Source organism: Vulpes lagopus, chromosome 10 (assembly GCF_018345385.1).
Source record: "Vulpes lagopus strain Blue_001 chromosome 10, ASM1834538v1, whole genome shotgun sequence".
NCBI lineage: Eukaryota > Metazoa > Chordata > Mammalia > Carnivora > Canidae > Vulpes > Vulpes lagopus.
Window position 1 is genome coordinate 109,582,491 of NC_054833.1, and position 13,542 is coordinate 109,596,032.

Below are 13,542 nucleotides of genomic sequence, written 5' to 3' on the forward strand. Positions count from 1 at the left end.
CCCAGGTGTCCCCAGGGCTTGTCCTGTCCACCACCTGAAGATTGCTGTGCGTCCTGCTCTGGAGCCTCGCTAGAGCTAGAATGTTCCCTCCCGCTGGCAGCCACATCCCCGTGCTGAGTGTAGTACTGGGCTCGAGGCGGTCCTCTTCAGTGCTTGCCCGGTGCCTCGCCCTTCTGGGTTCTGGCTCAGGGCCACAGGGACTCTGGTCAGGACTCTTGTAACTATTGGGCTGCTCTCCTTGTCCTGTTCCTTCACCCCTCCATGTTCCCTCCAAAACCTGGCCTCCACTTTGCTGCTTGGGTGCAGCTTCCAGTACAGAACGCCACTCATGCAATTTCCTAGCCACAGACCCTTTGGTGTCTTGCTGCAGTCTGGGGTCAAGTCCCCGCTGGTAGTGTGCCATCCCGGATCCTGCCTCATGGACGTTATCTCCCTCCATTCCCTGCCTTTTATGTTCTGGCCACAGAGACTAGTCGTGGCTATGCTCACACTCACACTCACTATGCAGTTGCACAAATGTGCCTTTGTGTAGTGATTTCTTTTGCCTTCAGCTCAGATGTCACCTTTTCCAGGAAGCCTTCCCTCCATTGTGCTCCCTTAACCTCTGGGCTCACGGTGATCACAGCCCTAAGGACAAGCATACCGGAACTGTTTAGACATTTATTCCCCATCCCTCATCAAACTGTGAGCTTTTTAAGATTAGATCTTATTGCTTCTGCATCCCCAGCATGTTTCCCAGAGCTTGGCGCCTAGGAGTTCTTCAGTACAGAACTGAATGCCCCATGTGAATGCCACTGGGCGTACACAGACAGCAGCTGGACAGGCATTTATAGGGATGTCATGGAGGTCTGAGCTCAGGATGGGCTGGACTGGGTGCCCTGGAAGACCTGTTGAGTCTGCAGGACTTGACCCTGAGGCCCACCCAGCCTTGTCTTCCCCAGGCACCAGCAAGGTTGCTACCAGCTGTGAAGGTGTAGGCCTCCCTCCAGGTAGCTCCTTTGAAATCCGGAGGTAGGAGTGATTGGAGGAAGGGCACAGTAGAGCGGGGCTGGGCCGGGCTGTGGTAGGACACAGCCATTCTATGCAGTGACCCAGATGTCCCGAAGAAATGACAAGTCTGGAGTCCCTACAAGCTGTTATCAGCCAAGCCATTATCTTAACATTTCTGACAAGGCCTACAGGACAAATCTATCATTGCCAAGGGAGAACTCGTGGTGGATGAGAAGGTGGCCATGAGGCTTTCCTGAGGGCTTCCGGGCTGGCTATAAATTACTGCTTGGGGAGGTGGTTGTGTGTGGCCTGAGCACCTTGGCCTGTGCATGAGAAAGTGTGCGCCGTCCAGTCCTGCCTGGTGCAGAGGCTCTGATGGCTTAGGTTGTGTCTGGGCCTCTTTCCCCCTGGGTTTCCCATCATGGTGCTTTCTGAAGTTGATCTTCATGGTCTAGGGGGCCCACATAGGTCACAAGTTGTCTGATGGGGTGGACGCAGTGGGAGTGGGTCCCCTAGGCCAGTCAGGGCTGCAGTCCTTTCCGATGGAAGGACAGAGGGGAGGGTTCAGAGGCTGCCTAGGGCTGGGGATCCTACCATGAAGGAACCGGTGGCCCTGCTGATGGCGAAGTGGCAGGAAGTGTGATAAGCCCGGTGGGAGGGTGTGGACGAGGCAGCAGTGGTACAGGGTGGTGCTAGAGGATGGAGTAGGGGCTGGAGTGATGCCTCTCACTGTCACGATGCCCAGGCTGCCTGGTGGAGGGAGTGGCTGCTTTTAATTCTATCCACCTGAGCCAGGATGATGGTTGCAGACTCCTTCATCCCAGCCACTGCTCTGTGGTAGTTAACAGTCACCCCCCTGCCTGAGATCCTTGGAGGAGAGGTTTGTTCCCCTCCCTGCTCTTGACAGCCTGCGTGCCTATGTGTGTCTGTGTGTGTGTTCCCTGGCAGGAATACCTGGATGCCATTCACCACCTCTATGAGGAGTGGCTCATCAAAGGGAATCTTTTCCCTGTAGCAGCCCCTGTTCTGGTAAGTCCCCCTGGCAGGGCTGGCGACTTTTCTGGAAGGAGGAGTGCCCCAGGGAATGTCAGCCACACTGCAGTCTGGGAAAGGGCAAGGTCCTTCAGAGCTGGAGGATATAGAATAAGGAAGCAGGGAGGGTAGAAGGGGCCCTTTCTCTCTCCCGGTCCTCAACTGTGGATGAATCTCAGTCAGCTGGACAGACCTGAGAGAAGGTGGCCTGTCCCAACGTCCTTACACTGATGGCCACAGTAACATCTCACTTATCCAGCATTGTCAGTGAAGGAGTATTCCAGATGGGTGAAGCCTCCAGATGTGGGTTTTGGTTTTAACCACTAGGGATGGTGGTCTTTCTGATGCAACCATCCCTTCTTCAGTGGCTAGCAGGCATGGAGCCTCATTGCCCCTCTTCTCGGTGACCCAGGGCATCTGAAGGAACACCAGTTGCTGTCTGGGCTGTTACACAGTGACGCCCTTAGGAGGTGCTGAGGTGTGTAGGACTGTTTGCCCCAGACCACTCATGTCTTTGAGTTCCCATGTTGGCTTCGTGTAGCAGCCCTCTTTTCTCCTGCTGATACTCGCCACCTCTAACTGTGTGTCATTTCCACCCGTCCCTCCTGCCTTTCCCAATTTGCTGCTGCTGAACTTCTTCAGATGCGCAAATGGATACTGAGACATTTTGGGAGCGTGTGTCCAGCGTGGGATCTGAGAGAGGGCTGCTCACAAACTTTTGTGCGTGGCCTGAGGGATATCTGTTTGAATTGCTCAGACACTTCTACTCATGGTGCTTCCAGGCCATGAGGTTGCTGGAAAGTGAGATATTACTGTACTGGATTTTTAAAGAAGTAAAATCTATCTTTCCCCCTCATTAGGGGAATATTAAGATGATTAAGGGGAAAAGGGAGGAAAGTCATTTATGGGCTGGCTTCAGGGACAGCCATAGTGGATTCTTTTTTTTTTTTTTTTCTTAATTTATTCATGAGAGACACAGAGACAGAGACACAGGCAGAGGGAGAAGCAGGCTCTATGCAGGGAGCCCGATGTGGGACTCGATCCTGGGACTCCAGGATCACGCCTTGGGCTGAAGGCAGGCGCTAAACTGCTGAGCCACCCGGCTGCCCCAGATTCTTAAGTGAAAATGTAGTTGAGAATGTGAATTGACCTAGAACCTGGTGCTGTTCTGCTCTAACCCTCCTTTGTATCTGCCTGTGACCTTGGACTTCTCTGCCGCTCCTCACTGCCTCCTGCCTCCATCCTTCGCTCTTTCCCTCTGTGAAGGGTGGATGATGTTGAGGTCAAGTGCAGCCCTGTGACCCGTGTGTTTAATTTCCAGGTGATTGAGGCTGACCACGACATGCGGAAAATGCTAGAACTCTTCCAACAAAACCGGGACCGAATATTAACTCCAGAGAATCAGAAACATGGTTCATAGGATGGAAAGATCATGCCAGGAAAATGCCCGCTGCTACCAATTTAGCTATTAGGAGCAATTTGGAAATATCTCCTTTCGGGAGGGTTTTATATCTGGCCGCATTTGTATTCCTGATGGCCTTTTCCTCTTTACCAGTGTCTTCAGCCTGGGTCTCTGTTCCTTGTGGGTAGATGACAAATGGGACCAATGGGTTTGTCATGCCCTTTGGTGTTTGCAGGCTTGCACTCCTCCAGCCCTTCTCCTGGTGCTTCCCACTGCTGGGTCCATGTGAGTAAGGGAAGAGCCACTTGAAGTTATGCTGGCCTAAGGTCTCTAACCCTTCCCACTACTCAGGAGGGTGAGGTGGTGGCCTCTGAGAAGCTCAGGCTAAAGGGTTGCCCAGGGTCACACATCCAGGGACAGTGGAGTTGGCACAATTCAGACTTTTGGTGACTCCAGAACATTCTGTGCCTCATCCTGAGAGCCTGTCTTTCCTTGCTACAGATCTCACAGCTGTATGGGGAGAGCCAGCAGTGCATGGAGACAGTATCATCACTTTCTCATTATCTGAGTAGTTCTCAAGGGCCATTGATGTTCTTAGACTTTCACAAAATTGTGCTGTATTTGGCTTGAGCCTAATGTTCATTGGTTTCCCAGCATGAGGCCGCTGTGGCATTTGCCACCTCGGCATCTGGGCTTCTGTCCTTGGGAGAATCATGCGTTGGCTCCTGAATGGTGTTTGGTTTCCTTGGTGACAAAGGCCTTGCCTGAGCTGCTGCCAGTGCCATGTCAGAGAAAGGGCTTTTGGTGTGTGGATGGTTTGCCCAGTGCCAAGCTGGGGCAAGGGGCCATCAGCCCTGGATTCCTAGGCCGCCTCAGTCTATAATGGCCTTGTGTGAAGAGCTTTGCCTTTGGAATTACTGAGAAGTTGTGGCCTGGGGAAGAGACACAAGTGGCCTTATGTCTTTTTGAAATGTTTTTCTACCCAAGGAGACACCTTGGACCAGAGAGCATGAAATCATCTTTATTGGCTCAAAATATATCTTAGCTTCACTGAGCTGTAACAATGCATCAAAGCCACAGCTGTCTCTTGAGTCAAGTGGGAAGTAAGAGAAAGAACAGTCTCGTAGGGGGCGATCTGGACAGGAAGATCAGAGCTTGCAAGCCAAGGCTCTTAGAGCACTCGTGCTCCTGATATTTTGGAGGCAGGCCGAGAGAGCTTCAAGAAGCCTGGCTGTAGATGTGGGGCAGGGTCAGTTGTGACCTTTGGGGAAACAGGCCTCAGCCTCTCCTGAGCAGCGGTTGTTGTAAACAGGTTGGAAGGCCTCGTCCCAGCCTCTGCGTGAGTGCAGCTCCTGTGCACACTGTGGCTGACAGGCATCCTGCTGGTCCAGTTGTCCAGTCCCAGAGGGAGTGCTAAGGGGGCAGGCACTGTGACTCCCGGACCAGTTCTTGGGCCACATGGTCAGGATGAGGGGCAGCAACCCAGTGGGGATGTGTCTCTTAGCCCAAATGTCAGTGGTTGACCAGAAGCCTGGGGGAGGCAAGAGCCTGTACTGCCAGGTGTCTTGACAAGCCAGGGAAGTCTTTGGAAATTTGTAAATGAACAGTCCAGTATCCCCACAGCTCACTTTAAGCATCTGTTTTGGGGGAAATATGATTTAAAAATAGTAAAGTATTGTCCTGTGGTAGCCAATAAATCCTTCACCTAAAACCTGTTGTTAATTTTGGAGTGCTTCCTAGGCCAGTGATTTTAGCTCCCTCCAGCATCCTTTGCCAGTAGAATAAAGTGTTTCATTTTGTAAACTCCATCTTTCCTAACATGGGATGGATGGGCTCGAAGGAGCTCACCATCCTCTTGCTCTGGCCCTGCAGAGGATGCTGTGTATCTGCAGAGGCCAGAGCAGGTGGCAAAATCTGTCAGCCCAGATAGTCACACGAAACACCTGGTGCCCAGCTTGCATGGATAAGGGTTGCTTTCCCCACGTGGCAGGCAGGGCTGGTGGCTTCAGGGGTCATGGAGCAGTTACAAAAGCCAGGGCAGAAGAAGGGCAGATGGCACATGGGAGGCGGGGGGCCTAGTGTTAGCGCAGAAGGAGGTGATCCCCAGAGGCTCAGGAATGGCTGAGAGTAGCCTTGCAGGGGCTTGCATCTCTGACCTGTTGACCTAGCAAGCCAGAGCAATGACATTCCAGATTTGCCAGGGTTGCCCCATTCTTACTTTGAGGTGGGGTTCCGCAGGGCATAACGTGAGCATACCCCAGAGCTGCCTCAGCTCTTTGACACTTAGCAATTAAAAAAATTTTTTGAACAGCATATACATTGTTTTAGTCAGCATTTTTAGTGAAATAGTTCTAATTTACACTTCAGGTTTTTAATTTTATATGCAAAATACATGATTAGAATCATTCAGAAATATCTCATGTACCTGGCGATTAAAAAACGAAATGAGATAGGAGTGCATTTCTGTGTCACATAGAAGCGTGGAGGTGGGTGATCCGGGGCTGGTGTGGTGGTTCCGAGGCCATCAGGATCCCGGGCTCCTGCTTTCGGTTCCCAGTTCAACTTCATGGTTCGTGGCTTCCTTCCTCCCTCCAGCACTTCCCTGTCCAAGATGGGGCCAGAACTCCTGCTCTGGCTAATGTTGGCCAGGACATACCGTCCCTTGACATACTGTCAGAACATGCTGTCCCCACTCACACGTGAATTCTAATGTTGATGATGACGTTTGCAAGGCACAACTGAGATAAGCTGAAGGTTCTAACAGGATTTTGCTAGAGGCCTTGGGGGTGGGGCAAGGGCAGGAGGGACGTGGGGACCCACAGGCTGGACCACAGGTCCGGCATTCGTGCTCTGCCCTCTGGCCCCACATGTCCCTCCCTCCTGCCCTCATGTCACCTCACATCCTCCTCACCGGCCGGTGCTAAGGTGTCCCCTGCTCAGCCTGCCTCTGAGATGGGCAGAGACCACCAGTCTGACCTACTCCCACAGCGTGGCTCTCAGGGAAGCCCTCCCTAACTGTGGACCCCAGGAAACGATGTCACCTTTCCGTTTCTCTCCCTCCCTCCTTTCATTTCCACCCGAGCACCTCACCTAGATGAGAAGTGCCCCCCGCAACCTGTGGGGTACCTCAGTCAGAGACCCTTCCTGGGACTCCTGCAGACTCATACCACCAGACCTGGGGCGGGGGCGGGGTGTCGGGGAGAGGATTGAAGCATTTACTACTCTGAGACCAGGTGGATGTTTCCAGAACCTGCCTACCCCTGAATACTGTTGAATCTGTGTCATCTTGTTGTCCTAGAGCCCTGGAGCCAGATGGGGGCGCTCCCTGTAAATACTCCCACATCTGTGGAATGAATGACCTTCGCCCCTGGGGTCTCTCCGTCCCGAAGAATTCTAGTTATTAGAGTAACTGACGGGCTGCTGGAAACAGCCCCCCTGGTGGAGAATCTAGTCACAGTACTGTCCCGCCTGGTGCCTCTGCGCTTTGGCGGTGGATCACTCACCCGGGGCCGCAGGGTCACTGGCAGGGCTTTCTTCTCCTAATAACCCCAACCCTGCAGCTCCCCGAAGGCCCAGTGAGCTCAGTGCTCCCCTAGGTCACAGAAGACTGAGCTTGCCAAAGGCTGTCATTAAACAGAAGCCGGGAGAGAGCCAGTCTTGTGGAATCTGGAGTGGGTTTCCACGTTTACTGCTATCGTCCTGAATTTCTCCATTTCTTGGCTTTTTCTTCTGCAAGGCTGGGGTCCATGGAGCACAGGTGTCCTGGGAGGTAATAATGGGTGTTCTGAGAACGGAGGGTTCCGTAGTCCAGGAAATTTGGGAAGCGCCACCTGGCTACTTTCTCTGAGAGGCACAAGGTTCAACTCCAGCAGTCCGGTGATAGACACCTTTTCAACTTGAAGCCAGGGACTCTCAAACTCTTTGACAGTAGAACCCCTCATTGGGGAATAGCCATTAACAGTCTCCAAGAGAGTAGTGTTCCTCGGAACACATATGGGGAAAAGCACTTTTAGGGGACCTGCAGCTGCTTTTGTGCTCTTGGGAGTCTCTAGCTCCTGGTTCTCCAGTTTCGGTGCATCTGAATCTCCTGGAGGGCATGTTAAAACCTGAATTGCTAGGCCCACCCTCAGTTTCCAATCTAGGGGGTCTAGGGTGGGCAGGCCCAAGAATCTGCTTTCTAACACTGTTCCAGGTGACGATGAGGCTATGGTCCAGGGGCCACCCTTTATGAGCCACCTCTTGAGATTGACACTTTCTAGAATCAGACATCCCAGAGTTCGGAGAAAACCTGGCACCTTGTAGATTGTTGAACATCTTGTGAGCGTTGGTTATCTTGTCTATCAAATGAGAGAATTGCTCATTTCTCAGGGCTGCAAGGATAACTGACCTCCCACATGGGAGGGGTCTGGTCCAGGGCCAGATATGCAGCGACTGTCCCCATAAATGTTTGTTTATCCGATATAGCCCAGAAAATGGGGCCATAATGCAGTTGCTTGGCTGAGAAATGGAAGCAACTGCAGTGACCGGCACTTTCCATCCGAGTGGTGTGGATGCTTGCTCTCACCAGTTAATCAGGGGGCCACCTTGACTGATCTGTTCAGTAGGCACAGGCTACAGCCCTGGTTAGGACTGGCCTTTGGGACTGTGCCTCTGAAAAGCGCCTCATGGCTTTTCTGGAATAAGAGAGCGCAGGGCAAGCAATTGGCCTTTCTTTTCTTTTTAAAAATGTTCCTGTTTCTTACGAGGACTCTGGATCTGCGTCTGGCATTCTGTGGCATGAGAGGGCTGGAGAGACAGCTGCTTCTCAGGCCATGGCAATGGACACCGCTCCTTGTACCAACAAGGCCCTGGATTCCTTACACGGTAAACTGATGGTTTTCTAGTCTTCTTGGCAGATCATCTCCATGGGCTTAGGTGATCTCTCACTAGTCCTTTCCCTAATGCACAGAGCAGATTTATTTGTAGCCAGGGATGGGTAGATGTTGGCAGTTCTGGGCTCATCTAAGAAATGCCCGGAAAAATGGGCAATGGCCAATTGTTAAGTTTTAAGTGAATCTTACCTTTTGGGATCCATTTGGCTTTGTGGGTGGGACATGGGCTTTGGGGCCAGAATATGGGCTGAAATCCCAGTTTCCCTTGTTATTGAGTACGAGACCTTTGGCAGGTCCCCTCACTTCTCTGGTCCTGTTTCTTCCTCCCGTGGATACTGGGGTGTTTTTCTCCCTCATGAGGAGAGAGGCTGCACAGTCTACGAAGGGGTAAGTTAAACGTAAGATGAACACAAAGGGTCTGGAGCTACGCCAGGCTACTCTCTCCTCCTTCAAACTCCTTCCAAGTCTCTGAAGTTGGCTGGAGAAGAGACCGACTTCCTTGCACCTTCCTGGAGGGAGAAGCTGTTGGTGGACTGCTCCAAGCCTGAGTGGTAGAGATCTTGTGTTTTCATTTTTAAGACCTGCTTCTTCATCAGGGGTGTGGGGGACCTAATAGTTCAGCATCTTCACCAGCCATTTGCTCAGTCCAGAGTCCTCGGGCAATCTGTGAGCAGGCCTCTATTCTCTGCCTATATTTCAGCAGCACTTGTGCAGGTTTATGCATAAACCCTGTGGCAGGCCCTGTGCTGGGTGACACGTGCACACTGATGAACAGGACAGACACAGTCCCTTCACTCATGAAGCATATAGTTTAGCTTCTCATAGAGGCCCCTGTCCTGAAATATTCCTGAGAAAACCCCCACTGAGGCAGGAGGGCACCACCAACCTCAGCACTCCCTTCTGCTGGGGTAAAGAATTTAACACCATGATATATCTCAAAGAATCAGTGATAAAACTAACACAACATTTTCATGAAGTAGTAGGATGCAAAATTAGCATATGCAAACAATAAACACAGGTCACAATGGTAGCGAAAATCCCCTTTACCATGGTAAAAAGATTAAATATTTTAGAATAAATTTAACAAGGTATGTCCAAAAACATAGAAGAAAAATGCCAAAAATTCTCCTCAAAGGCACCAAATAAGACTTGAACAGGGATCCCTGGGTGGCGCAGCGGTTTGGCGCCTGCCTTTGGCCCAGGGTGCGATCCTGGAGACCCGGGATCGAATCCCATGTCGGGCTGCCGGTGCATGGAGCCTGCTTCTCTCTTTGCCTATGTCTCTGCCTCTCTCTCTCTCTCTCTCTCTGTGTGACTATCATAAATAAATAAAAATTAAAAAAAAAAAAAGACTTGAACAAATGTAGAGACATCTCATTCATGGATGGGAGGACTCAACATAAAGATGTCAGTTCCTGCCTAAGTTACAAATTTAATACAGTCTTTGTAGAAGCACCACAATCTACTTTATGGAATTATTATTATAATAATCATTCTAAAGTTTATATAGAAAAACAAACACTAAGAAAGCAAACATTTAGGAATAACCAGGAAACCACTGAAAAAGGAAAACTTTTATGATGGAGGACTAGCCTTACCCGACATTCAAAAGTACTCTAAAACCTCTAGTATTGAAACAGTGTGGTACTGCTGCACGAATAGATAAATAGAGCAGTGGAATCGAATGGCCCAGATAGAGAACTAAGCACGCCTGGAAATTTAGTATGTGATAAAGATGTCCTTTCCAATCACTGGGGTAAAGATGGACTTTTTAACAAATGATGCCAACGTGACCATTTGGGAAAGATAAAGACAGATCCATATCTAACACGATAGCCAAGAATAAACTCCAAGTGGTTAGGGATCTAAATGTAAAAACTGGAACCTTGCAAGTACCTGGGTTTAGGGAAATCCTAACTACGACTTAAAATCCAGGGGCAACTGAAGGTTAATGTGCCTAAAATAAAAATTTTTTAAATTGGGTGATAACACCTGTCATGAACAAAGTCAAAAGACAAGAAACTGGGAGAAGATGCAACTTACGTAACAGACAAGGGACCAAGATTCCTAACTACCCATGAAGAATTATTTATAAATGAAGGCCAAAGGACCAAAAATCAAAAAGAAAAATGAGAAAAAGATGTGAAAGACAACTTACCAAAAAGATGTAAAAATGACCCATAAACGTAAAAAAAAAAAAAATCAAATTCTTTCAGAGAAATGCAAATAACATGGTCTATTTGCGTGTCTCCCCTCCCCACCATTCATATGTTGGAAACATAATGCCCCAGGCGATGGTATTTAGGAAGTGATTAGGCCCTCCTGGGTGGACTCAGTGCTGTTATAAAAGGGACCCCACACAGCGCCCTGCCTTTTCTAACCTGTAAGGACAAAGCAAGAAATCAGTAGTCTGCAAACTGGCCAAGGGCCATTGCCAGGACCCGGCCATACTGGCACCACATTGGACTTCCAGCCTCCAGAACGGTGAAAAACAAATTTCTGTTGTGTATAAGTCGCCAGTGTGTGGTATTTTGTTATAAAAGCCCAAATGGACTAAGCAAATTAAAAGAACATGGACATACCATTTCTCACCTACCAGACTGGCAAGAAAGCAAACCAAAACAACAAACATTCTGTTGGTGAGGCTGTGGGGAAACAAGCACTCACATATATTGCTGGTGGGAGTATAAATTTGTACAACCCTTCTGGAGAAAAGTTTGACAGTACCTACCAAACTATATCGGCACTTACATTGCAATCCCCAATCCCACTTCTGGGATCTAACGTGTACTTCCTACAATATGAAAATATCTACGCACAAGGTTATTTATGGCAGCATTGGTTTTTCACTGCAAAATAATTGGAAACAACCTAAAGATCCTACGTAACAGAGAGGCTAAAATAAACTATGGTACAGCCACACAATGGAGTAGAAAAAAGAATGAGGAAGCTCTCTCTGAACAGGTATGATTTCCAGGATGTAAGGCAATCTTGAGTGGAAAAAAAAAAAAAGCAATATCCAAATGAGTATGAGTATCTCCTACCCTTTATATAAAAAGAAGAAACCTAAGAAAATATACAGATGGAGAGGAAATACAGGGAGGACAACCTGTCAACTAAACAGACTGGAGAGAAGGAAGGATGGGATGATGTTGCAGGGGGAAGGGGTTGATACTTGTGTGAATGTGTCTTCTTGTATAACTGACCCTTAGAACCCCGGGGATGTGTTACATTACCCCCTAAATAAACAAGATCACCTCGGCTGTAGGGGGAAAGGAACACAGAATACAGACGCAGCTGACCCGAGCAGCATCATGAGTGAAAAACAGCCATGCCGGAGAGACGTAGCCTAAGTAACTAGAAAACAGTATATTGAACGGATGCAGGAAGAGTGAAGGCAAAAATTACTCTTCCTAGGTGCTATCCTATCATTTTAAAAGTTTTTCTCGTGGAGGTAGGGTCAGCGGCTCTGACGCTACGGTAATAGACTTGAACAAACAAGTAGACTGTAGATTACGAGAGCTGGGTTTCGTTCTCTTCTAGAGAAAGGAGTTCTAAATAAAAGGGGACAGCTAGAATAAAGCCTGTGATGTTGGATTAGAAGCAGAGGTATCAGTATAAACTCATGGTTTAAAAAATTCTGTACAGGGATCCCTGGGTGGCGCAGCGGTTTGGCGCCTGTCTTTGGCCCAGGGCGCGATCCTGGAGACCGGGGATCGAATCCCACGTCGGGCTCCCTGCATGGAGCCTGCTTCTCCCTCTGCCTGTGTCTCTGGCCCCCCCCCCCCCTCTCTCTCTGTGGCTATTTTAAATAAAATCTTAAAAAAAAAGTTCTGTACAGATATGGAAATAGAGCCGCCTGTGTATATGCATGGGTTCCTATATGTCCGTATGTTTCCTGACTGGTCTCCTGAGTAGGCTTGGAAGCAGTGACAATAACAGTGAGCACACCTGGCACCTGGATCTTGGTGTCTAAACATCATTCTTCTGTAAACGGACCCAGGGCTCCTAAGACAAGTAGTTTATTCCAGGGATGCAGCAGGTACATATCGCCTGCACGTATTGATATGAACCTTTTGATAAAACTCACCAAGCACACAGCACCATTTCTTTCATGATTTTTTTAAACAATAAATTTATTTTTTATTGGTGTTCAATTTGCCCACATAGTAACACCCAGTGCTCATCCCATCAAGTGCCCCCCTCAGTGCCTGTCACCCATTCACCCCCACCCCCCTCCCTCCTCCCCTTCCACCACCCCTAGTTCGTTTCCCAGAGTCAGGAGTCTTCATGTTCTGTCTCCCTTTCTGATATTTCCTACCCATTTCTTCTCCCTTCCCTTCTATTCCCTGATATTTTGCCAGAAATGCATAACCTCACTCCAGCCATAAAAAACAAACCCAGACAAATGCAAATTGAGGGACATTCAATGAAATAAAAGGGATCAGTATTCAGTTTTGACCCAAAGCATCAAGATCATGAAGGACAAGGAAAAGGCTGAGGTGGTGTTACAGACTGGAAGAGATGATGGAAACATAATAAATGCAATGTGGGATCCTGGGTAGGATCCTGGAATAGAGAAAGGGTAGTCATGGGAAAACTGGTGAAATTTTAAAAAGGTTTGTAGTTTAGTAATGCTGTATCAGTGTTAATTTCCTGTTATTATTTTTTTATTTTTTAGGATTTTATTTATGAGAGAGAGAGAGAGAGAGAGGCAGAGGAAGAAGCAGGCTCCACGCAGGAAACCCAATGTGGGACTCGATCCTGGGGCTCAGGGATCACGCCCTGAGCCACAGGCAGACACTCAACCGCTGAGCCACCCAGGCATCCCTAATTTCCTGTTCTTAACAATCATACTGTGGTTCTGTAAGATGTCCGCTTCAGGGGAAGCAGGGTGAGGACTATAAAGGGAATTCCTCGCACTAGTTCACAACTTTTCTCTAAACCTAAAATTAGTTAAAATAACTCCCTTCATGGGAAATAAAAGCAGAACGCAACAATATAAATACTGCAATCCCACATTTATAAAAAAAACAAGGGGCACCTGCGTGGCTCAGTCGGTTGGGCATCTGACTCTTGATAGGAGCTTGGGTATTAATCTCAGAGTCGTGGGTTGGAGCCTACACATTGAGCTCCGTGCCAAAAGGAATTATACTAATACCTGGTGGTGGATATTATGGTAACTTCTGCTTTTGTTTTAATATTCATCCGTATTTCTTTAAAGATTTTATTCATGAGAGACACAGA

At 48.8% G+C, this 13,542-nt stretch overlaps 1 protein-coding gene across 5 annotated transcripts in view; it reads left to right on the top strand.

Moving 5' to 3' along the window:
- The window catches only part of TK2 (thymidine kinase 2), a 29,357-nt gene extending 24,222 nt beyond the window's left edge, over window positions 1-5,135 (top strand). For 4 of the 5 annotated variants that reach the window (XM_041771745.1, XM_041771746.1, XM_041771747.1 and 1 more), the window contains 2 exons: window positions 1,939-2,019; window positions 3,344-5,135. In XM_041771745.1, the coding sequence (XP_041627679.1) occupies window positions 1,939-2,019; window positions 3,344-3,442 (180 nt within the window). In that variant the 3' untranslated portion in view covers window positions 3,443-5,135. Of the gene's footprint in view, window positions 1-1,938; window positions 2,020-2,387; window positions 2,501-3,343 lie in introns of all 5 variants that reach the window. The other variant, XR_005990331.1, reaches the window with a different exon arrangement.
- Window positions 5,136-13,542: the final 8,407 nt, after the last annotated feature.